Source organism: Kwoniella bestiolae, chromosome 5 (assembly GCF_000512585.2).
Source record: "Kwoniella bestiolae CBS 10118 chromosome 5, complete sequence".
NCBI lineage: Eukaryota > Fungi > Basidiomycota > Tremellomycetes > Tremellales > Cryptococcaceae > Kwoniella > Kwoniella bestiolae.
This window is the reverse complement of record NC_089245.1, coordinates 788,276-812,801: the sequence shown is the minus strand read 5'-3', so window position 1 is coordinate 812,801 and position 24,526 is coordinate 788,276. Positions and strand designations below refer to the sequence as shown.

Below are 24,526 nucleotides of genomic sequence, written 5' to 3'. Positions count from 1 at the left end.
ACTTGAGAGGGGTTGGTGGGTTAGGTTGAGAAAGAGGTCGGATTTGGGGAATGAGAAAGAGGTCGAGGTTGAGGTCGAGCGAGGTATGGATAATAGGATGAGGGTGAGGATGAGGTATAAAAGGTGAAGAAAGGAGGAAGAGAAGGAGGAAGAGAAGGATAGATAGAAGAGGTGAAAAGAAGAAGATGGAGTGAATGGGAATGAGACGGTGAGACAGTGCTGACTATGTGCAGTGTGTGTGTTTGCTTGGTTACCAAGACAAGAAGTCGAATTCCAGTACTAGTCAATTTGGGAGTGGAGTGTAAAAGTGGCAATGTCCGCGAGTGGCAAATTTCAATCTTCATCTTTCAGGTAATTTCAATTCAGGTACCGAATGCATGCTCCTGGACCGTATAAACAGCACATCGTTGGTACAGGCCATTCACCGCACAGCTTGGTAACTGATACTGGGTATTGCCAAAGCCCTAGCTCTCATACACATCGCGATGTTCACGCTATGAATCTGTTCGTATCTGCGAGGTTCGAGCGGTTTAGCAGATGAGTGCCGAGTGAGCTGCTGAAGGCGCATTTACCTAATCTGACAAACACATTCACTGATAGTAATGTAATGCCTGAAGAGTATATTCTTAAGAGGGCTTTGTTTACCAACTAGAGATATGCCACGGTACAGAATGTACTCGCATTGTCAAGCTCAACAAGAGCTTTGCTTTGCGTTATGGGACTGGTCAACCGGGGCCTGTGCTTGTTCGCCAACGACTTATCCGAATAGAACCGGTTAATCCGGTTCAATGTCTTTGCTGACGAGAGATTCGAACCATCATCGTCGGCCATTTAATTTACTGGCTTCAGCATGGGAAAAGAAGAACGCCATCTGGTCATTGATGCACGACAAGGATTTCACGGAGTGTCCTGTCATATGAGAGCAGAGAGAATGACGGATGCGATGTGAATACTCGCATGAATGACATCTATGGCATGTGCTCTACAAGAGGATTCTACGTGACGATTGAATAGGAAGGAAAGAGAACTACAATCATGGCAAAGGTAAAGGTAAGATGTATACATGGTATATACTGGTGAAGGAGACGATACAATAATATAGGATGATACAGGAGACGATATATGATAGGTTGATGTGAATGAGATACAGTTCAATTATATGATATATATGACCGTTCTCTTACGCCGGAGTGATCATACCCGATCCTGTACCAGAGGCTGAATCACCTTCCCCACTGACTACGGATCCACCATTATCATTCTCATTATCAAGTTTGTTCTCCTCGTCCTTCTTCATCTGCTCGATCTCTTCGGCAGTGAGGAATCGCCCGCCTTTACCTCGTGGTCTGGAACAGGCATGACGATGTCTTGATTCGTGTAGGTATGGCTGTAACCCAGTCCAGTCTGTTAGCTCCGTCCCTTCCTTCATTTTATAAGGCGACATGGCATGGTAAGAATATAGCCATAGATTAGATAGACTCTGTCAAGACTCACCTTCCTAGATCTGACCAACCTATTCAGCTCCTCCAACCTCGCCCTTGCCAACCGCCGCTTCAATATCCTATGATACTGCTTCGCATTAACATACAGCGGTTCCTCATTATCCACTTCTCCATCTCCTTCTCGCTCCTCATCGAAGGTACCATTATGCCCCTCACTCCCATCTTGATTTTCAATCTTAACCAACTCATCTTCATTCCCATCGCCTCCAAGCTCAACCTCATCATCGTGATCGTGCAGATACTCGTCCCCGTCCAGAATGAAGGATCCGGAATTGCTCGTACTTGTACCGTGATGAGAGTGAGGTATGGCATGGTGATACGTTGATGGTCCAGGTTGACTCAGATCTAGATCCAGGAATGAGGAGGTGGGATCGTCCACTTCGGGTGTACCGCCTGGAAAAGGGGAGGAGTTGGTAAAGTTTGGTGGGATTAGTTGGGGGTAATGGTGTCGCGAGGAGAAGGAGGATGTTGAGGGTGTATTGGATGTTTGAGGTGGAGTGGGGAAATTGTAGTTCCCTAGGCCTGTTGGACAATATCGCTCGTTAGCTTTATGTACCCAAAGTAAGTTGTGTCATGGATGATCACGAGAACAAAAAATCGTTAGAGATGAATAAGAGGCTAGGATCATTGACACGTTTGATGAGATGCACAAGCTAGTCAAACCCAACTCACCTCCATTCTTCAGATCAAATCCCGCATCATACCCCGTCGAGAAACTTGGATCTGAGAAAGTCGGACTGGGAGGGTACGATCCGCCGTTATTGGGTAAAAGGGAGAACAAAGGTAAGGTGGTGCTCATGGTGGTGGTAGGAGTGATCGGTTGACCGAGAATATCAGTATTAGTGTCCGATGACTCGTGGTGATGGGAGAGTTATGATGTTGCTGCTGTAGAACCGAATACTTCGGATATATCTAAAATGAGGTTGTTGATGATGTTGATCGATCGATGTGAATGAGATGGTATAACCAAGAAAAGAGGTATCGATAAGATAAAGTGAGGTGGCCAATATGGGATATGATGATGATTGGGTATTGATATGATATATATATGAGATGTATGATTATGGTTATATTCCTTTTGATGCTCCTCTTTTATATAAGCGAGAATGAGAATGAGCTAGTACTAGTGATGGGATTGATGATGCTCTCTTTAGCTCTTAGCTCGCTTCGTCCGAAAATCCCAAAAGAAAGATGAAAACAAAAAACCTAGCCTCGGATGGAACCGGCGGGCCACGTGTATGTTCTTGGGGGGTTAACGGTTTAACCGGAAGTATATATGCCACTTTTGGATATCCCGACGGTGTTATTTGTTATGTCCTTTATAAGGGAGTGGACCGTTCCGTGAGATGTATGAGCTACTACCACTCGCTGCTCACTGCCTACTGCTTGATGGTTGCTGCTCACTGGCTTAAGCTGTCAATTCGACATATACGATTATATAGTATATAACTCACCCTTACCTACCCTCTACTCCCCACTCAACTCACCAACAATCGCAAAAATGGCTTCCGCTATGAGGTCTGTCCTCTCAAGAGGTAACGCTACCGCTCAAGCTGTCAAGGTGGGTTTGATACTCAATCTTTCGGCCGTGTGGTCTATCTTGCAATGACAATATCCAACATATCGTCAACAAATCTCCAAAATCGTCATATATGATATATGTATATACTGACATATCTTGTCTGACTCAAATAGGCCCCTATCCAGCTCAACTCCCTCACCGGTACTTACGCTACCTCAACTTACCTTGCTGCTTTGAAGAAGTCTCCTAAGGATTTGGAGAGTCTGGCTAAGGATATCGAGGCGTTCGACAAGAAGATCAAGGAGGATGCCAAGGTCTCTGCTTTCATCCGTGGGTATCGTCTCCTCAAATAATCCATCACTAGCACTATAATCCATCCTTCAAGAAAGGACAGGTAAACTTCGGGTACCATTGGATTAACCTGATATATACGTTCACAACAATGCTAACTTTCCCCCACCCACCCACTCTCCAGAAAACCCAACCCTCTCCGCCTCCGAACGAACCAAAGCACTCTCCTCAGTCGTTCCCTCCGGTTCTTCCCCCATCCTCCTCAACCTCCTGACCGTACTCTCAGAGAACGGCCGACTCTCCTCCGCTCCCAAGGTGTTCCAAGATTTCGGGTCTCTCATCTCTGCTTACAGGGGTGAACTCGAGGTTACCGTCACCTCCGCTGAGCCATTAGATAACAAGGCTTTGAACAGGGTTGATAAGGCTTTGCAAGGGACTGAGATTGCTAAGGGGAAGACTTTGAAGGTCGTTAACCGGGTGAGTGGTTGTTTTCTTGTGTGGCAAGTGTAGATGAGAAGTACAGAGGAAGACAGGATATGGAGGGATATTCATGGTGGAATGTTCGTTCATTGTGATGTTGCGAGGAGTCAACAAAGCAGCGTACAAGAAAGAAGGAGGGATTGGATAGTTGTCAAAAATAGTATTGCCAGTCAAATGCTAACTACCCTCCCTCCACAGGTCAACCCATCAGTCCTCGGTGGTCTCCTCGTCGACTTCGGAGACAAGTCCATCGACCTCTCAGCTTCTTCCAAGGTCAACCGATTCAACGCTGCTCTCACTCGTGAGTGATTGTATGATCCCTATCGAAATTGAATTGTGCTAATGTGCCGTGATGTGTGATGTATACAGAAGGTGTATAAGTCAAATATCTAGATAAGGATCTGGTTGAATAGAATGTAGTTGGGGAGTAGCAACAAAATGACAATGAAATGAATTGCATTTTCTCGGCGTATCTCTCGTTCTACCTGATTTCTTTCGAGTGGGATCGGAATAGGAAGGATTTTGTTCCTTGCGTCATTCGAAGATCGTCCGTTTGGGACATCCCCTTCTGTCGGCCTGATTTATGATGGTGAGATCCGGATCGTGAGAACACTCACTAAGAGGTCACCTCTCCCACCCATTCCCCTCGCACTCACCACCGATCGGATCGGAATATACAAAAAATGGGCAAGTGACGCATATTTCAATCAACGTTTATGAGATCGATATCATAGATAGTTCCCTTCTTTTGTTCTGGTTCAAAGGCAGTGATGTGTTTGCCTTGTTCTTCTAAGAAATACTATATAGTAGCCTGAGTTGCACGCAAACGCTCGAGGTGCATGCTCTTCTCCTTCTCTTCATCGTCCACCTCCCGCTTCGTAGATATATCATTTGAGTGTCTGAGTGTCATTTGTCACAACGGACAAGTTACACTTGCGGCACCAAATTTATTTTCGGAACTCAGCTCAGTCACCGGTGCCAGTAACGTTTGTCACCTGGACGTTGACTATCAACTATTCCTCTTCTTCACCACTGTCTACGTCGTACATACCTTCTCCCTTACTTCAGCGGACACTGTTCTCTTCCCGCACTGGACTCTTCGGCGCGTCAGGGCCATTCAATCACTCGTTCACAAACAAGGGGATCACATTGTTGCTTCGGCTCAATTACGTCAAAAGTCGAATTGACCACATTCGTTCAATTCAGTAGATTGATTGACTGTACTCGAAAGGCTTGTTGGTGCTATTCAATTGGACAATCCTCACATTCACTTGTATTGTATCTTCGCATTCACCCATCTTCCTCGTCTCCTTCGCTCTTACACCTCTTTCTTTCTCGTAACCACGAATCGACCCACCACCCACCATGCCTACAGAAATCCAGATCAAATCCCGCCCCCGCCCCAAACTCCCCGGCCGGTCCTACTCCAACCTGCAAGACGACCCCCCCTCAGACGCCACCAAGGCAGACGACGATGCGGTCGACGACGTCTATCGCGAGGTCAATTCCACAGGCTCCCTCCAGGCTGCCGCTAAGAGACTAGAACAATACGCGAGGTTCGCGGACGATCCGGAGGAATCGGGGTATCTCGAACAGCATAATATGCAGGAGGATGTGATTATGACGGATGAGGATACGGATGATGAGTTGTCGCCTGTTTCTCCTAGGGGGAAGGACAGGAGGGATGGGAATGGGGAGGTGGTGCATTTGCAGGAGGTTGTGGATGGGCTGTGGATCGGGGATTTGGTGGCTGCTATGGATGTCGAGGGGCTGCAGCAGAGGGGTATTGTGAGTTGTACCTCTTGATAAATCGGGCTGTTGAGTCTTGTTCTGTCGAACATTTGAGATCCCCCACGTTCCTTTCTTCAATATTCTCTCAGTCCGTGTATACTTGTATTCTAGCTGATCACGATACCTCCTCTTCCAGACAAACATCCTCTCCCTCCTCAGACCAGCCCTTCAATTCTCCCCCGAATTCTCAGTCTACCCACTTGAAATCGACGATTCCGCCGATACAGATATCCTCACCCACCTGCCATCATGCGTAGCATGGATCCAGTCGATCCTGGAGCTCAGAGAAAAATCACAAGAATTAAATGAAGAGATCAAAATCGAGAGAGATCCAAGAATATCAAAGCTGGCCGGTGAACCCAAGAATGGAGGTGTACTTGTACATTGTCAAGCGGGTATGAGCAGGAGTGCGACTGTCGTAGTTGCGTACTTGATGAGGGAGTATGACCTGGATCCTGTTCAGGCTGTTGTTGCGCTCAGGGAGAAACGACCTGTTGTTGAGTGAGTCATTCGCCTTAACCGACACCAACGATAAGAAAGACTGACTGCTTGTGTGTTTCGTGTAGCCCCTCTGAAACGTTCTGGCACCAACTTGGATTGTTCTATAATGCCGATGGAAGGGTATCGCTCAAGGATAAATCCACAAGAAGGTTCTATATGGAAAGGACCGCTTCGCAATTCATGAGTAAGCCGCACCTCTAGCGTTCTACCTTGCGCAGTTCAGAGCTGACCGTTGATATTCAGATGGAGATGGTGGTGCACCCGTAATCGACCACATGGCCAAGTATCCCATGACGCCGACCGCTTCCAACCCACCCACACCGGGGGGTAACAGTCGACGTAAGATCCGATGTAAGATGTGCAGAAGACACCTAGCAGTAAGAGAACACATGATGGATCATATCCTAGATCAACAACCCGTCTCAAGACCTCGAACTCCATCGAACGTCACCCTCCCTTCACCCAAGCTATCGACGAGTTCGAATTTCGCCGCCAATAGTGGATCAGCCGCGAAGGAGAGAGAAAGAAGAGCCAGCGTGGTCAGTGATGTGATCAATCCCCTGACTGGATTACCAGGAAGGAGGGCAAGTCATACTTCCATCTCTAGTTTATCTGCCCTCCAAACCACCTCGCTGGATAGTAGTACTTCATCTGGACAACCCTCACCTGGGGCTGGTATACCATTACCCAAACGACCATCTAGTACGACACCGGCATTATCACTGACTGCTTCGTCACCTGAAGTAGCGAATCAACCAAAATTGTCGGGTGATAAAGAACATCTACCAAATATATTAGGTAGATTGGAGAACAACTCTTCGCCTAAACTGGTCTCGTCTTCCCCTAAACCTATATCAACACCTCCAGCCGATCAACAGAGTCCTCCTGGCCCTCCTAACGGTGGAAGGGTATTTCAGTCTGCCGAGCAGTTGAACTCAAGATTACCTCCTCAACTCCTTGCACTTCGAATGGCAGGAAGTACACCCGCAAGTCAATTTTCCTCGCCTATAGGAAGTTCCCCCGCCTCTTCGCCCGAGAAGGATAATCATCAAGTATCACAACAAAGCTATCCACCCAGTCAGAACGTCAGCAACGCAGCGAGAAGGATGAGTATGCTAGCTATGACACCCTCTACGCCTGATGGCATTGAAAGGCGGGGTAGTATAAGTGATTTGCAGGGTGGGAGTGGGAGTGGAGGATACCCTATTCTGGTTAATAATAAATGTTCGGGGTATTTTGTTGAGCCTGTAAGTCCGCTCCTCCCTCTCACCTCTTTCACAGTCTATCCATACATTGGTACATCGAATCGCCGAGGATATCGTCAGGAAGGACAAGAGATTGTTTGCTGATGATCCCTCCGTTCTCCAGCTCACATGGATGGAACCCGTGCTCCAAAATGGAGATATCGCCGGAAAGTTGATTTGCCCGAATGAGAAATGCGGTGTGAAAATTGGGAATTTCGATTGGGCGGGCGTACAGTGTGGATGTAAGGAATGGGTCACACCTGTGAGCTTAGTTTCCTCTCACATGCTAAGTAGGAAACAAGAGATGTTGTGGGCTGAAATTTGATGTTTGCGTTGTAGGGGTTCTGTATTCATCGAAGTAAGGTTGATGAGGTTTGGTAAAACGTCATCAAAGGTGCTCAGATGATGCATCCACATACAGTCCATTTCGATACGAAAGTGCTTTGGACAATTTCCTTGTCCTCTCCTTTCTCTCCGCTTTGCATATATAAAATACATTTCATCTGCATATATCTCATCGTCCATAGCATTATCAAAAATACACGACTTATCAATCTTAACGCAAAAACAAACCAGCAAATATACTTTCCGATGCTCATGATTCATTCTGTACATAGCCATCTTATCATATTGCATGCATGCCTAGAGTTGCTTTGGTTAATATGGGTCGCCTTGCGTAGTGTCTGATATGACTTTTGGAGTGGGGTTGAAGTGGCAGTTCAAATGTGGCTTGTCAGAACTAGTACAAGATCTTACCTCGATTGTGATTGAGGTGTGTTTCTTCCCAACGACGCAGGAGTGAGCAGTCCCGCCCTTTTCGAGTCGACATGGCCTTTAACACGCATGCACTGTGAGACCACTATGTACTATGTCCCTAGTCCCAATTCCATTGCTCATTAGGACCAAGCTGATCAGAGCTCCATCATCATCACTATTTCCTTCCAGTATAACTCAGACTGCATATAGCGATTAGTCCATTACATATCAGCGGAGATTGGTCGACCTTGCAGATCATCAAAGAGGATTCCTTGACCACCAAAATGGGGTTCAAGTCCAATCCAAATCAGACGAAAATCCCTCTCAACATCCTATTTACGATCCTCCTATTCCTCTCCCTCCAATCATCCATCTCAGCCCTCAACCTCTCTTTCTTACCTTTATCTGCTCAACCCCGGTCCATCTCCCCCTCTTCAGCGAATATTGTACCCCAGAAACAGTATTTGTCATCTTCGAAGCGCATATCCCAGCCAAAACGATTTGGCTACTTCTCTTTCTCGCGCCATCCTCGCTCATTACCCTCTTGGAACCCGTTGGAGGGCATCGAAGGAGTGTTGGTACATCGTGGTGTACCCTCGCAATCGCATTCGCAGAAATCGAAACTTCAACCGGAATCTGCATCTGGTATTCCTCCCCAGCCTGAGGATGTCGATGCGCAAGTAGAAGAACAGGACGACGGGGAAGAAGAGATGGATAGTTTGGTAGAGAGAGATGAAGATGGGTTTATATTGGAGGATTGTGAGAGACGACAGGATCTGGGTGATCCCTCGTTAGTCGCTCAGCTAGGTACGATCCCTGAACAGGAAGTTCAAGCCGCTCAATCTCAGATACAGAGTGATTTGAACGCCAACGCCAATGGACAACTTGATATTAGTCTTAATCCTGAATCTGACACGGGCGATAGGAAACATAATGATAAAATTTTATGGTCCGGTTTGGAGAGTCTTTTGCCACTTGAGAAAGGGATTATCAAGAGGCATAGAGATAAGTCGGATAGACATGGGTATAGTGGTGGTGGTGAAGGTGGGTATGGCTCTGGGAGGAAAGGGAAGCACGGGATTCATGGCGGTGACGGGGAGGATGAGGATGGGGTGTTTGGCTCAAGTGGGGGAAGAGGTAAGGGATATGAGAATGGAAAGCACGGAGGGGGATATGACGGTAGTGGTGACGGGCGAGGAAGACATCAAGGAGGATGGTCCGATCCGCCACAATCCCATGGTAATGCCAATTATCCGGGAGGGTGGAAGAACGGTAAAGGTCGACCTAACTGGCACGATACCGATAAAGATAATGGGAATAACAAATATCAACAGGATTGGGAAAGGCCTTCTTCGCATAATTACGGATCTGAGTCAAACTCCGATACAAATGGTAATGATCAAGGTTGGAATCGACCAAATCACAGTTACAATGATGGTTCGAGAAATGGGAATGGGAATCCTAAATGGGATGATGGGATGTACCACCCATGGTCTAATGCCCACTCCGATCCAAATCCAGATGGAAACGGAGATTGGTCAGATTCGAATTCAAACTCGTGGAATCACCATCCTTCTTCCTCCTCATCCGACTGGAGCCATAACTCAAGTCCAGATGATCATCCATGGCATACAAATGGTGCCGGTCAAACCTCGCAGGGAGGCTTGTCAAGTCAATCCACGCCATCATTAGCTAACAACCACAACTCAGATTGTATCAAACTATCCAAATTTTATAAATCTTCTCAAGAGGATGGACCAGGATGGACGAAGCACTCTGGCTGGTCCTCATCATGGGACGATGCGGAAGACTGTTGTACCTGGTTTGGAGTCACTTGCGATCCCATCTCCAGGAGGGTTACTGCGCTAAATCTTAGGGGGAATGGGCTGGAAGGTGATTTGGGGAGTGGGTTGTTCGGATTAGATGCGCTAATGAGGCTGTGAGTGGCTTTTTTCTCACTGCAACCACAAGACATCTGGTATCGCTCCCCTCTGACGGCCTATTTCAGGCAGGATGATAGCGGAGACAAAGTGAAACCTTGATACTCTTGCTTCTTGCTTGATGTGAACTCATTCTCAATAAACACAACTACAGAAATACTTACAGTACCTTGAACCTGCATTAGCGACCTCTCCCAAAACCCTCTCTCCTCCCTTCCCAACACGTTCAACGCTCTCACCAAACTCACCCACCTCAACATCTCCACCTCAGGCTTATCATCCTCCATCCCAAATTCCATCCTATCTTCACCATCAATAATCAACCTCGATCTGTCGAACAACGAACTAACCGGAGCTATCCGGCTGTCCTCCTCTGCGGCGATGCTGAGATCGATTGATCTGTCTCATAATCGATTGACAAGTCTCTCCATCAGTCCAGTTGGGATGGGTAATTTGGGTAAGATCGTATTGAGCAATAATAATCTTGCTGGGGAACTACCTGATCTGAGTGGGTTGAAGAGCCTTCAGAGTCTGGATGTCTCTTATAACAAGTAAGTTATCAGCTTCGTTATATGCGGGACTAACCGAGGCTGACTTGATGTGTCTCGTTACCCACGTCTAGCTTGTAAGTACTGTCTGACAATGGAATGTTTCCTCGAGCGAGATCCTGCATTGGATCAATCACTGACTTCCCATTTCATGTCATCGGTCGATCAGTACCGGTCCATTATTCGATCTATCAAGCCTCACCAACTTGACAAGACTGGATGTCCGATCCAATCAGTTGACAGGTAAGTCAGAGCAATCCTCCTCTCAAAATGAGTATCCAGTACACACCAAATCATCTCCAGTCAAAAGCGATCGACGTCTCATATTCCCGTTTCCGTAATGACACAATAGAACAGTACTCACCCTCTTCTACCACTTGCTCAGGCTCCTTTCCCCCCCTCCCACCCTCTATTCAATCCCTCTACCTATCGTCCAATCTCTTCAGCGGCCCGATCCCGTCCATCCCCCCTCCCAGCACTTTGGACGCATGCTACATCCTCCCCAACGCCTTCTCCCCGTGCCCATCCAAAGAAGAACTGAGCAATCCAGATACGATCGCTTCGAAATGTCATCTGAGGACTTGTGGCCAACAATCAAGTACATCCACAGCTGCAGCCACGACCACGGGGGGAACAACGATCGATGCATCTCAGGTGACGACACTACCCAACTCCCAAAAGGGTATTCCTGTCAATCCTCTACCGGGAGAAAATCTGAATTCACCTGCACCAGGAGGAGGGGTACAAGGAAAACCCCAGGTGATATCTTCGAATGATTGGCCAGGATTGAAAAATACCCAAAATCAAAATCAGAATCAACTTCCACAGTCGCAGAGGTTAGGTCAAACCAAGTTGAGCAGTCTGGCTTCTATAACCATTAATGGGGTTCCACAATATACCTTGATGACAGGGGTATTCATTGCATCTTTCCTTTTGGTATTTCAAGTATAATTTATGATCGAGTCATATTCATTATAATGATGATAACGATTTTCTTGGATGGGTGATACGCGATGACTAATAACGTGATGCACTCTGTATTCCTCCCTTACCTTTGTGCAACCTCCTAGGTATAGATACAATGTACCGAAGCTGTGCAGAACAAGCGGTGAGCTGACATATGCAGTCAGCTCTGCTTATACAATCCAATATAAGTCAGGATCAATACATCATGAAAAGTAAAAATTAGTCTTTCACATATTCTCCAAGAAAAGATTCGTTCTTTAGACATCAAAAGGTTGGAGTTGTCTGCCCCACTCCACTACAGCTGCGAAATACAAAAGGTTACTGTCATGTAATTGACAGGACTTTTCAGCTAAACTACCATCCCTGTTTCTCATCACAATCCAGGTTACATCAATATCAACGTTAAATTCCAGGTCAGATATCTGCCGTGTGATTTTCGGTTAGGTTTAAGCAGCTTGGGGAGCCTGTTGGCCCATTGAGGCGTAGTAGCTACAAGAGATGATGTTAGATGGGTTAAACGCCACTAGGTTGTGAGATCGAAACTCACGCAGCATAAGGGTCAGCGGCACCGCCTGCAGGAGCTCCCTGACCATATCCGTTATCTTGACCACCATAACCACCACCGTAACCGTAACCGCCGCCACCACCACCACCTTGACCGTATCCCTGTTGTTGGTATCCTTGATGAGGTGGACCACCGTATCCACCACCACCACCTGGTGGACCCCGAGGACCTCCAGGACCGTCTATCAGACGAGACGTATCAGCACGAATGTTCGCGAAACCGGCGTTGAGAAGAGCACACTTACGACTGATCCAGTTCTCAGGGATTCTCCAAGGTGGTAACCTATCTTGCGCAGGAGGAGCAGCACCGATAGCACCCGCTGGTCTACCAGAGGCAGCACCTCCACTTCCACCTTCACCAAGTTCGGCCATAAGAGCGGTATATTCAGAGTCGAAAGCGGTTTGTTTGTTTTGTGCGAGATTGGGATCACCTCGTCCTCTACAATCTCTAGCCATATGACCTGCACCACCACATAATCTACAGATGACATTGGCACTGTACACTCTCTGTTGAGGACATTCCCATCTTCGATGTCCCTTTTCACCACAATTCTGACAGAGCTGATTCTCATCATCTCGGAGGGTACCGTTCAAGGAGGCAAGTTCTCGAAGTTGGTTTCGTTTGTGGTCGTTTTGACCTTCAGGAGTAGATGCGGCCTACGGAAGAGAGTGGGTTAGCATGACGCAACGCAATATAGCGGAAAAGCTGGATTTACTCACAGTTTCGATAACCCTGTTGATCAACGCAACACAACCCTTGACCTTATCTTCGGTATCGGCAGTGATAAGACAATGCAATTCATCTTGTTCGTCTTCTGGGAAATCACCGGGTCTACCTTTACCTTCCTTCACACTACCTTTACCTCTAATACTGATCTTGGCTCCACTCTCCCTCTCCATCCTTTTAAGGGAATTACCACGAGGACCAACGAGCAAACCGAAGAAGTTGATCTCTGGGAACTCTTTCACTGGGATATAAACCTTGTCTGACGGTTTACCACCACCTCGTCGGTTTTGCATCTCCGCTGGTGGTCTGAAGTTGGGGTCGGATTTCATTGCTCTATCTACCAATCTCGCTTTTTCATCTTCCAGCTTCTTTCGGTATCTGATCTCTCGGGTGTTGGTTCTTCGACCGTAAGCGTCATACGAGGGTGGAGGGGAAGGTGATCGTTGTCCTTCTGGTGGAACGACATCTCCTGTTCGGAGTTTTCGGTTGATCTCCTCCAGTCGAACGTGGATGGCATAGTTGTCAAGTTCAGCTTGAGAGACTTTACCGGTGATGGCTACTGGAAGACCGGGAACATCGACTTTGGCGTCACCCCATCTCGATCGTCTCTTCCTAGGTCCATCTATGGAGAGAGATTGATGTAAGTAGGCGTTACCAGGAGAAAGACAGCCCGTATTGAACTCACCTTCAGCAGCACCGTCCCTGTCCCTTTCTCTTCCTCTATCAGGTTCATCGTATCCGCCTCTTCTATCGTCACCTCCATACCTGTCTCCTCCGCCACCATACCTATCTCGGTCATCACGTCGATAGTCATCTCTCCTCCTGTCATAGTCATCTCGTCTTCCGTAATCATCCCGGTCGGACCGCTCACGATCTTGACGACCGTTGAAGAACTGTATATCTGATGCAGGGGGTCGTGGAGCATGAGAAGGTGGGTTGGAAGGGGGAGGGGCTTCTTCGGGTAGACCGAATCGTCTTTTGTTACCTATGGGTACCTATCAACAGAAAGGTCGTGTCAGTATCAGCGGTCAGACAAAAGAAAGATGACTAAAACTCACATCGTTGGTACCCGTTGTTCGAGCTGCTGGTCTCCACATGATGAATAATCTGAATTGCTCTGTCTATGTTACCAAGTGCTGTATTTGATTCGTGCTGGAGATATGAGTACAAACAAAGATGTAACTGGAGGATCAAGCTGTCATCAAAGCATTAAGCACTGGTATTGACAGTGAGATGCAATTGAGATGCAGTTGAAAAGCGAGCATGTAGGGTGGCCAACTCATCATTATTCCACAAATCAATTTACTCGAATTTATCCCAAGCTGCACGTGGCCCTCGCCACCGTTGACCCATCTTCCAGTGTCTTGATCTGTCTATATCTGTGCTTTGTTATCGTTTTCTCTCGCCGAGGCATCATCTTTGATCACCTGCATATCCGCGGTGAATAGCTGAATCATCTCCATCCTCTTACATATACTTCACATAGGGCAAATACCAACAAACTCATCACAAGATGCTCAACACCAGCGGTGAGTATCTCGTCACAATCCCTTTCTCCGTATTTTCACCCATTCATACTGACCTCCACTTAATCTAGCTGCCCTCCAAGGAGGTAAGATGTCCCGAGAGGAATTCCGACGACAAAAAGATCTCGACGCAGCCCGTAAGGCAGGTACAGCCCCCGCGGCAGTCGACGAAGAAGGAAACGCCATCAACCCACACATCCCAGAATACATCACCAAAGCGCCCTGGTACGCCGATACCGGTAAACCATCACTCGCACATCAACGTATCGGTAAATCTGATGGACCAGCACTGAAGCTGGATGAATGGTATGAGCGTGGTCAGACAGCCGGTCCGGCAGCGAAGAAATATCGAAAGGGAGCGTGTGAGAATTGTGGGGCCATGACGCACAAGAAGAAAGATTGTTTGGAAAGACCACGAAAGAAGGGAGCAAAGTTCACGAACAAGGATATAGCTCCTGATGAGGTTATTCAGAATTTCCAGAGCGACTACGACTCGAAGAGAGATAGGTGGAATGGGTATGATCCATCGTCGTACAAGAACATAGTAGATGAGTATGAGGCTACTGAGGCTGCTCGAAAGAAGTTTAGAGAGGAGGAGATTGATAATCAGACGAGTACCGATATGTCAACAGCGAAGAAGTTGGCAAAGAAGGAGAAGAAGGAGAATGGCGAAGGGGATGACGATGATTTCGGGTCGAGTGATGAGGACGAGGATGATGAGGATAAATATGCGGAGGCTGCGGATCAGATTGGTCAGAAGTTGGATACCAAGACCAGAATCACGGTTAGGAATCTGCGTATTAGAGAGGACACGGCGAAATATCTGCATAACTTGGATGCGGACTCGGCGTACTATGATCCAAAGACTAGATCTATGAGAGATGCGCCTGTGCAGGGTATGGCTCCGGAGGATGTGAGTGATTTTGCTTCGTTACTTCGCGCTTCCTCTTCACTCGCGACCTTTCACCTAAACATGGCTGCTCTACTTATCCAAATTTCTCCTGTAAACGAGGTAGATATGCTGACACCTCATACAGATGAAATTCGCAGGAGACAATTTCCAACGACACTCCGGAGACGCCACCAACATGCAACGCCTGCAGATGTTCGCCTGGCAATCCTCTCAAAGAGGACACAACGTCCACATGCTGGCCAACCCCACTGCCGGTGAACTGCTGCATAAAGATTTCCAGGAGAAGAAGGAGGTACTCAAAGATACCAATAAGAATTCGATTCTGGCTAGGTACGGTGGTGAAGAGCATTTGGAGAGATTACCGAGGGAATTGTTAAATGGACAGACGGAGGATTGTGAGTTTTCGCTTGTCTAGGAGTAGGTCATCGGGAAGGGTCACTAATGCGTGCTGAATTTGATAGATGTCGAATACTCCCGATCTGGTCAGGTTGTCAAAGGTAGAGAAAGAGCTGTACCAAGATCGAAGTACGACGAGGATGGTGAGCTGTCTCCTCATTTCATTCCTCAAAAGAGAACCAGCTGATATTTCTATGATACGTGATTAGTATACATAAACAACCACACATCAATCTGGGGATCGTACTACGACCTCTCAAGTGGTACATGGGGATATGGATGTTGTCATTCCCTAATCTCAGGATCGTACTGTACAGGCGAAGCTGGTAAATCCGCCAATACCTCTTCTAGTGTATCTGCTCTACTTGAGTCATCAGCGAGAGTCAGGGAGATAGAAGAGAAGGCAGAGAAAGAACGAAAGTCATTGGCAGAACAGCATCGCGAGGATATAGCAAGTGGGAAGACCTCGAAAGGGAAGGAGAGGGAGGTGCCGAAGTATGGTGGAAGGCCTGATGATCTTCTGGATGACGATAAGGTCGACCTGGATAGGGAGAAGCTGAAAAAGGCATTGGAGCACGAGAAGAAGAGGAAGGGTCTGAATGAGAGTGAGGCTTGGGAACAGAATAAGAAGAGTAAGACGGATGTCACGCAGGAAGAGATGGGTGAGTTGGCATTTCACATCACAGCTCGATATCGTCAACTAAGGCATAAGCTGATGAGACGTTTATTACGATATTGCAGAGGCGTACAGATTGTCGAGACAAGGATACGAAGATCCAATGGCGAATTATAAAGATCCGGAGGATTATTAGGCCATTCCCGTATCACTCATGTATTTACTCATCGATTTTACCTGTACGATATTATCAATGCAATGCATCCGATACCTAATTGCTGAAAGTATGCTAAAGATAAATTATGAAATTGCTACTTATGCGGCTCCTACGTCCCCCTCAAAAAGCTAAGCGTACCCAGACTATACCCAATCAACCCTCTCAACCTCCTACTCTCCCTATCCTGTTCCTGCTTTAATTCCCTCAACTTATCTCCCAACCCTTCTCCCTCTTCTTCGAGCGATGAACCGTTCGAGATAAGCAAGTCCGAATGTACCGAGAGGAAGATGGTCAAGATGGATTGTACAGCTTCGTAGTCCCTCTTAGACCTTAATCTACCGATCAAACTGCCAAGGAACATTCGCAGGTGATCTAGGGAATTGAGCGATCGAATCTCAAGGTCAAGTGTGGAGGGTGGGAGGGATTTCATGTATTCGAAGAATGCATTATCTACCATCATCACATCACAATCGATCAGCATCTGTGAACGTGCCTTCGACTCACACAACTAGATGAAATGGAATGTCAAGTGAGAGTGTAAAATGGGAATGCGAACTCACAATCACCCTCTTGATCCTCCCTTGATAACCTCTTCGTAAATTCACTTTCCAACCATCCACCACCACTCAGATCGAACCTCTGTCCATTCTTTTTTCCATTCAACGCCGTTTCTCTGTCATTTGCTGCAGATAAATCGAATCGAGTTTCAAGACCTGAAACGGTAGGTAAGAAGAAGGGAGCAGCTTCGGGTGCTTTGGGTGCTTCTTTAGGTTTGTTACGTTGCTACAATCATAAGAAACAGTAATCAGTACGACGACTTCGAAAACTGGGGAGTTTCTAATCTGAGAGTATAGGACTCATAGACTCACCTTGATAGTTTCTAAATTCAACAATGTCTGCCATCTAGATCTGGGCAACAACGACATCGTAATCAACCCTTCGGCCAATTGGTCGGGCGTAGTGTATATATCGGTGAATTCAGGTGCTCCGATGGCTTCTACTCCTTCTATAGCTAAGACCACCAAGACCATCGATAGACGTCAACTCAAGCTCCAGCTCTGATCGCGCAGTACAGTAAACTCACCGGCATCTTCCTCCAATCCTTGGACAGAAGGCAATCCAACTTCCGGGACGTCCTCTTCTTCAGGAATATGTCGTAACGCAACTTCAGAGAACTGAGCTTTGTTTGCCCTATCATACCATACAGAATATCAGCACGAACTGCATAATTTCGGCACATATAGGAGGGGATGAGAGACTAACCAAAGATGAATACCGACACTATCCACATGAGCAGTAGCCAGGAAATCACCAGTGGGAGAAAAGGTCACGCTGGTAGCGATAGAAGCGGTTCTGAAGGCATCTACCAGTCGTCCGGTGGGTATATCGAATGTCCTGATAGTTGAGTCGAGGGACGTAGCGATCAACCACCTTGAATCAGGAGAGAAGACCTGAAACATGCACGGTCGGGCGTCAGCTTTCTTATCTTGCTGTTGGACCTCAAGTGTGATATGTAGGGTAACTTACAGTATCAAGGATCCTTCCCTTGAATCCTCTTAATTCTCTTACAACCCTTCTGGTCTCAATATCGACAAGTCGGACAGTAAGATCATCACATATCAAAGACAACAGCCCGGAATCTCTGTGCAGGGACATTGAAGTGATAGAGGTGGATAGCTGGACTTTGTGAAGAAGTTGGGTGGAATGAAAATCAAAGAACTGGCATATCAATCTTGTTAGTCACCTCCTCGCATCCTGAGGCTTACATTCGACTTACATATAGCTTGCCCTCGAGTGTACTAGCCACCACGACCCTATTTAAAGCATCACTGACCAGACCCGTGATAGCTTCCAATGTCTTCTGGACGGTACCGTTCGCTTGTTGAGCAGCCTTGGCTCTGGCGGTTTTGCTCTGAGCAATTATCGCAGGTTTACTGTCTCCAGGAGCAGATCCAGATAAGGAGAAGGATCGTCGTTCTTTCCCTGATTGCATGTTGTACATCCGTATTTCACCTGTGGACGAACCGACAAGAGCGAAATTACCGCAAGCAGTTACCGATACAGCCTGTATTCACATCACATACACTCAGCACTTGTCTGTGGGAAGCGACGGTAGGAAGCGATAGACTGACCTGAGCTACACCACTTTCCATTTCAAATGTCCATGGACCCAATCGTTTCTCTTGCACTCTCCATGTTCGGGCGACAGCATCATCCGCTTGAGCAGTGACGACATCCTCCCAGTCTTTTGATCTTATAGACGAGCTGGCTATAGCGGTGATCTGAGGATACTTGAGGTGGTCCACTGTTACTCCCAAACCTATTGCTTTCTTGATCAGAGAACCTATCATTTTCCAATCGTCAGTCACCGGTTCATGCAGTCAGACACGGTTGAACTCACCCTGGGAAAGTTCGAAACTTCTTGAATCTCTCACCACACTAGTATACCTCAATGACCTATCTCTGCCGGCAGTCAAGATTTGTTTACCATCCTCTCCATAGTACCGTATACATGTTGGTGGGGCGTGATGTCCTCCTCTGAATTTGAGCAGTCGGGGCATACCCGTAGGCGAGTCGCAGAGCCATTGCTAAGCACCTTGATCAGCCTCGCATAGCCTTGCAAATTGGAGAAGAGGAATAGGCAGTACTCACTTTGACACTATTGTCCGCACTGGACGATACCAATAATGGTTGACCAGCGACCCACTGCAGACCAGTCACACTTTGGTCATGTGCACCTCGTACGACATGTAACACTCTTCCACCTTTGCTCAGATCCCAGGTGGCCAAAGAACCAGTTGATGAAGCGGTCGCGAGAATTGGTGGTCCATCTGTATATCTGAATCAGCTTGACCCTCTATACCAGGGAGAACATATCGCTTACCCATCCTGAAAGATAATCCCGCTACAGCTCCATCCTCAATCTTCATCTGCATTACCAAATCGCCTTGTCGAATATCAAGTATCCTAACACTACCGTCGGTGTATCCAACCCCCACTACATCGATAGCTGGAGATTGGACGATGGCTGTTATAGGTGATGCTGACGCTGGAGTGGGATGAGAGAAGGTGTGGATGAGGGAGCTAAATATCGCTGTTAGCGTTTCTTAACTTTGTAAATTGTGCTCTTGAGCTTGACATACCATGATCTGACGTTCCACAATTGTAGTTCTCCCTGTTGACTTCCGATTAATACCTTGTTTAGGTAAGTTGAGGGATGCATAATATGGGTAGCGGTGAAAGTCGTATGGAAGGTTATTTGGTTTTTGAGTTCTGAGATCGAGTCAAGCACCACGGCTCAGCTTACAACTTCTTCATTGGACAGGACGATTATTCGATAATAAGGACGAGTAACGCTCACGTTTAGTACCCAGATCATAGATGACCATCCCCGTTCCATCTTCCTTCAACACCAACAACTCATCCCCGAAAATCAACATCTTCCCCATGGTCGACTGATCGGGTGACATATAGTATCCAATCTGTACACATTGAGACATCGTCAGCTTTCACCCTTTCACCATGGGATAACTAGAGACAAGTTGAGCTGACCTCTTTGCCTCGATGATACTTGATGACCCTCGCTCCAGCACTAGCATAGATATCCGTACCAGTCATAGTCAGATCATTAATCTGAGCACCAGCATCCGGTCCTATAACCAATCGGATTCAGCTTCATCTCCTACTGATTCTGTATACCCTAGGCACAAGCCAATGAACAAAACATACCAGCAAAAACCAAAGTCATCCTAGCAGCATCCCACATAAGCCAACTCCTCCCCACCGAGGTAGTGATCTGCACTGTCGGAGTGGCCAAAGCTCCCTGAGGGGTATGTACGAACATCGCATAAGGTACATGGTCCGTCACATGCCCTAGAGCTCTGAAGGGTGCGAATAGTCGGGGGGTGGGTTTGGAAGGTCCTGCTGTTGGTTGCTGTTCTGTGGAGGTGGGGATGGACCCGTTTTTCTGACGTTTGGATTGAGGCGCCATGTTGAATGCTCTTTTTCAATCTCACAGTATTGGAGAGTTGGAGGTGAAGGATACTTAGTCGGGTATGAATGTATCAATGGTAAACATCAAGTCAAGGATCTGTACGAACGTATGTAATTTTGAGATTTGTTCAAATGTCCAAATGTCGAGGTAGTGAAAATCCAAATCTCAATAGGATCCCACGTGCCTGAAATGGAGATACCGCTAAACTCCGTAGAGGTTAAGCTGAGTTCGGATGTGTCTGTGTGTATATGATGATGATGATGGTAATGAAAGGAGGATTGGTGGAGAGAACGACGATGATGTCAACTTATACGTGAATGGATGCATACATACAGGATACGATCATGATCCATTCATACGGCTGTCTCTTGTGGAAATCCACATAAATCGACTCAAGTCATCCGCTAAACATATATACCTACTCAGAGTGCAGCGAGCAACAACGACGACGCGACATCCACGAACGTACACCTCACCTCCACTTGACTTATTCACTCGGATTCGCATTCAACGGTTCATCACTCTACTCCTCGCTTTGCATACACAACCAGTCACTTGATATCATGACATCCTCCGACCCACCGAGTAACCAACAACAAGAAATCAATATGGATGATACCTCTCAAGAAGGGTCAGGAGGAGTAGTAGTGGCCAAACCGGATATCGAATCGACCCCTTCGGAAAATAAGAAAGCCAAATTGTATCATGTCGAGGAGAGTGGTTCAAATAACTTCAACTCCGCCAAAGAGGACGAGAAACAACAGGATGATGATGTAGAGATGGGTAAAGACGATCCGTTGGACATCCATCACACACCCATATCAGACGAAAGTGGACCCCAAGCCTCTTCCTCGTCTTTAGCGTCGCCGTCGAACGGGTTAGACAAAGGAGAAGACGATGTGAATGATGAAGAGGATGATCAAGATAACTCGAGAACTGTCGAGGCTGTCCCCCTGGTTGAAGAGCTAGAGAAGACAGAAGAATGGTGGGAATTGAAGATGACCTGGTCAGGCAAGGTGTTCGAGCTGAAAGTGGGAGGTAACGATATGTAAGTGGACTCTCTCATCACCTGCCCCATCAGTATTCGAAAGTGATTTGTTTTTACTGATGTATCTGGCCTGACATAGGGTATACGACTTCAGACACCTCATTTCCACCCTCACAGGCGTCCCGCCAGACGGACAGAAATTAATCAACCTCCTCCCCGGGTCAAAGGGTAAACTGTCGACGGAACATGATGCCAAGAGGTTCGGGACACTGGGAGTGAAGAAGGGAGCGAAGTTCGTCATGGTTGGTACGAGGGAGGAAGATCGGTTCAAGGATAAGACGGGGGTGATGAGTCTGGTATGTGGACGTGTCAACGAATCCCAGCAAGCCATGAAGAACCTAATCTGACTCAGGATGTTCGTCTTTGCAGACCACCGAGGAATTCGATGTGACCTACTCTAACCACGTCAAAGGTATTGCACCTGCCGATGATCCACGGAATAAGAGGAAGATACAGAATATCGTTGATAAGATACCTGTCACTGTAAGTTTCTGACGCTCCCAGCTGTGCAAATTTTGAACTTGCGAAATGCAACCGAAAGTACATCTTGTAGCTAATATCTCATTGAGATAGGTCATGAATGAACCCAGAGAAGGAAAAAGATTACTGGTCCTTGATCTGGATTACAGTGAGCTTTCTATTGACGCAAATCGTTTGACCTCAAGCTGACTCTGATGTACGTGTTCAGCAATCGTCGATACCAAACCCCTCATCAGCGGTGCCCTCCCCTCCTCTGAATGTGCTCGACCAGGACTCCACGAATTTCTTGAGCTGGTTTACCCACACTACGATATAGTCATCTGGTCGCAGACCCATTGGAGATGGCTTGAATCGAAATTGGTCGAACTGGATATGATAGGGGGTGCTAGGAATTATAAGATCGCGTTTGTATCGGATAGAACCACGATGTTTCCTGTGAGTTCGGTTGGACCTCACTGCTTATCAGCTAATATCTTTTTCGCCATGTCCGTTTCGGAGTGAACTGATCATGGGGATGTTTATAGGTATTCACGCAGAGGGATGGGAAACCTTTCGAGCATGAGTAGGTAATCAGCTTCCCCATTGTCTTTGAAGAAAATGTGTTTAAGCTGATCACGGTATGATAGGGTCAAACCACTTGCGTATTTCTGGGCGCACTTCCCTCATTGGTCCGCTAAGAATGTGAGTCAACTTTCTTGTTAATGAGCTTGCCGATAAAGCTGATTGGCAGGGCGTCGTGGTTCATAGACCGTTCACATCGATGATCTTTCGAGAAACTTCGCCTTGAACCCTGGTGAAGGTCTAAAGGTGAGTAAACAGACATTTGAAAGTTTCAGGATATTTGGCTTTCTAGCTGATATGATCGATTTTGATCGTGTAGATACGAGCATTCAACAAAGCTGGACAACCTGATGGATTGGCAGATAAGGAATTGAGCAGATTGGGTAATTATGTGAGTGATACATCCACATGCACTGATTTTGACATGATCTGATCATCGATTGTTGTTTGTATCAGCTGGTCAAAATCGCTACTACCGTGGAGGACTTTACGACGTTGGATCATTCTGTGAGTGCTTGGCATCACTCTTGGGATCAAAGTGATCGCTGATTGAAACGATTTGGTTGGCATAATCAGAGATGGAAGAAGAAACCTAGATCTTAGATTGATCATCTCTCACACACGATACGACTTTTCATGCTTTTACGTTGCTTCCCTGTAGATTAGCTAGATCAAACAGACTTCAACATATTATTCGTACTCCAATCATCACTCTGATCAGCTGGTTAGCTGCTAATGATATCATGCTGTAAACATCCCGTCATCTCATCCATCTCACGACAATATATTTCTGTAAGATTAGTCATCGTCATTGTCGTCGTTTTGTATATTATCACGTATCACTGTTCTGTAAATGATGCCATATACCATAATCTATGTGAAAGTGCAACGTTGACACCTCACAACATACCCTTGCAGCATGACTCTTGTGAATTACTACTCCCGCCATATAGAGGCAGGCAGTCGAAGTGTAAATGTGGTACGCACGTGTCATCCCGCAGGAGTCGAGTGGAGGTAGTCCATCATCGTCGCTCTAAAGTTTAGCATGTTTCATTTATTCAGCCCCGACTGATTTTGTCTATTTATATATTTCACCGATTAACGACCCATGTTTTCCCATGAACAGCATAGCCTCATCAGCCATACGAGTGCATGCTTGAGCTTGACTTGCGGGTGCAATCTCAATCTCAATCATGTCTCATGTTATCGTGGTTCGCCGGCCGTGTATTCCGGTCAATGTCAGTGCAAAATGTCATTTGTCAGGGTGAATTTCTGGTTGAACATGATACAGTCACATCACACAATCGCAGCAATGTACAACGTTGATTGATCGATTAGACTATTGCTATCTTGCAGACACTATTCATCAATCAATTTCACATGGAAACAAACGAGATGGGGTTGTAGAATATCTGGGGAATACTCGTAGAATGATGATTTTGGATTGATCATCTAATTGCTATTGCTTTCTTCGGTGAGTGGATCAATCCTTCCCTTCCTTACTATCGAGCTATCCAAAGGACCCACACTTCCTCATATTCACACCCTATATAGATCATAGTGCTAACACGGTGATAACAGACCCTCTCTCTCGCAACAGCACCTCAACCTCACATGAACCCTTGATGGTACCTCTGGGTAAATCTACCCTCATAGCAGTGTCACAGTACTACACTCGGATCGATCTTGATCTTGAACTTGTTTATTCGTCAACTTTCACTTTTACTTTCACTTAACTTCAAAACGAGGAGATAACACCAATCACACTTCCCTTTCATTCCTTTGATCACTTCAAGATTGTTCACCTCACCTTTACTTCATTTTCATCTTTCCAGCTACTACATCCTACCGCATCCGTCGACAACTCGCTCCTTTATAGTCTTGTATCACCACCCTCACCACAGCTACAGGACGATTCTACGCTCTACTACCCATTCTTGTTA

The 24,526-nt window shown here is 46.6% G+C and overlaps 8 protein-coding genes across 8 annotated transcripts; 5 read left to right on the top strand and 3 right to left on the bottom strand.

Annotated features, from left to right (window-relative positions):
* Positions 1 to 1,180: 1,180 nt before the first annotated feature.
* I302_106688 (uncharacterized protein) lies at positions 1,181 to 2,301 on the bottom strand (the record flags this gene model as incomplete). The annotated part of the gene is made up of 3 exons (XM_019192662.1): positions 1,181 to 1,387; positions 1,495 to 2,024; positions 2,175 to 2,301. The coding sequence occupies 3 exons, from the start codon at positions 2,299 to 2,301 to the stop codon at positions 1,181 to 1,183; spliced, it is 864 nt and encodes a 287-aa protein (XP_019045659.1).
* Positions 2,302 to 3,003: 702 nt separating this feature from the next.
* On the top strand, positions 3,004 to 4,104 carry I302_106687 (ATP synthase F1, delta subunit; the record flags this gene model as incomplete). Its single annotated transcript, XM_019192663.1, has 4 exons — positions 3,004 to 3,063; positions 3,198 to 3,354; positions 3,500 to 3,792; positions 3,994 to 4,104. 4 exons carry the CDS (start codon positions 3,004 to 3,006, stop codon positions 4,102 to 4,104), a joined length of 621 nt encoding a protein of 206 aa, XP_019045660.1.
* Positions 4,105 to 5,160: 1,056 nt separating this feature from the next.
* On the top strand, positions 5,161 to 7,712 carry I302_106686 (uncharacterized protein; the record flags this gene model as incomplete). The annotated part of the gene is made up of 6 exons (XM_019192664.1): positions 5,161 to 5,583; positions 5,723 to 6,087; positions 6,153 to 6,271; positions 6,331 to 7,334; positions 7,456 to 7,593; positions 7,671 to 7,712. The coding sequence occupies 6 exons, from the start codon at positions 5,161 to 5,163 to the stop codon at positions 7,710 to 7,712; spliced, it is 2,091 nt and encodes a 696-aa protein (XP_019045661.1).
* A 659-nt stretch (positions 7,713 to 8,371) lies between these two features.
* Positions 8,372 to 11,526, top strand: I302_106685 (uncharacterized protein; the record flags this gene model as incomplete). Its single annotated transcript, XM_019192665.1, has 4 exons — positions 8,372 to 10,026; positions 10,213 to 10,578; positions 10,745 to 10,818; positions 10,961 to 11,526. 4 exons carry the CDS (start codon positions 8,372 to 8,374, stop codon positions 11,524 to 11,526), a joined length of 2,661 nt encoding a protein of 886 aa, XP_019045662.1.
* A 461-nt stretch (positions 11,527 to 11,987) lies between these two features.
* Positions 11,988 to 13,929, bottom strand: I302_106684 (branchpoint-bridging protein; the record flags this gene model as incomplete). Its single annotated transcript, XM_065870319.1, has 6 exons — positions 11,988 to 12,030; positions 12,089 to 12,287; positions 12,351 to 12,762; positions 12,826 to 13,454; positions 13,518 to 13,827; positions 13,891 to 13,929. 6 exons carry the CDS (start codon positions 13,927 to 13,929, stop codon positions 11,988 to 11,990), a joined length of 1,632 nt encoding a protein of 543 aa, XP_065726391.1.
* Positions 13,930 to 14,345: 416 nt separating this feature from the next.
* On the top strand, positions 14,346 to 16,479 carry I302_106683 (pre-mRNA-splicing factor SLU7; the record flags this gene model as incomplete). Its single annotated transcript, XM_065870318.1, has 6 exons — positions 14,346 to 14,361; positions 14,430 to 15,271; positions 15,396 to 15,666; positions 15,733 to 15,810; positions 15,877 to 16,329; positions 16,409 to 16,479. The coding sequence occupies 6 exons, from the start codon at positions 14,346 to 14,348 to the stop codon at positions 16,477 to 16,479; spliced, it is 1,731 nt and encodes a 576-aa protein (XP_065726390.1).
* A 130-nt stretch (positions 16,480 to 16,609) lies between these two features.
* I302_106682 (uncharacterized protein) lies at positions 16,610 to 20,491 on the bottom strand (the record flags this gene model as incomplete). Its single annotated transcript, XM_019192668.1, has 15 exons — positions 16,610 to 16,950; positions 17,061 to 17,283; positions 17,370 to 17,512; positions 17,585 to 17,691; positions 17,764 to 17,951; positions 18,028 to 18,219; positions 18,278 to 18,565; positions 18,633 to 18,844; positions 18,902 to 19,088; positions 19,153 to 19,331; positions 19,385 to 19,584; positions 19,644 to 19,773; positions 19,862 to 19,982; positions 20,053 to 20,153; positions 20,230 to 20,491. The coding sequence occupies 15 exons, from the start codon at positions 20,489 to 20,491 to the stop codon at positions 16,610 to 16,612; spliced, it is 2,874 nt and encodes a 957-aa protein (XP_019045665.1).
* A 566-nt stretch (positions 20,492 to 21,057) lies between these two features.
* On the top strand, positions 21,058 to 23,186 carry I302_106681 (HAD hydrolase, family IIID; the record flags this gene model as incomplete). Its single annotated transcript, XM_019192669.1, has 11 exons — positions 21,058 to 21,542; positions 21,622 to 21,838; positions 21,912 to 22,025; positions 22,116 to 22,170; positions 22,231 to 22,457; positions 22,547 to 22,584; positions 22,649 to 22,703; positions 22,770 to 22,829; positions 22,903 to 22,974; positions 23,040 to 23,090; positions 23,160 to 23,186. 11 exons carry the CDS (start codon positions 21,058 to 21,060, stop codon positions 23,184 to 23,186), a joined length of 1,401 nt encoding a protein of 466 aa, XP_019045666.1.
* Between the last annotated feature and the right edge of the window lie 1,340 nt (positions 23,187 to 24,526).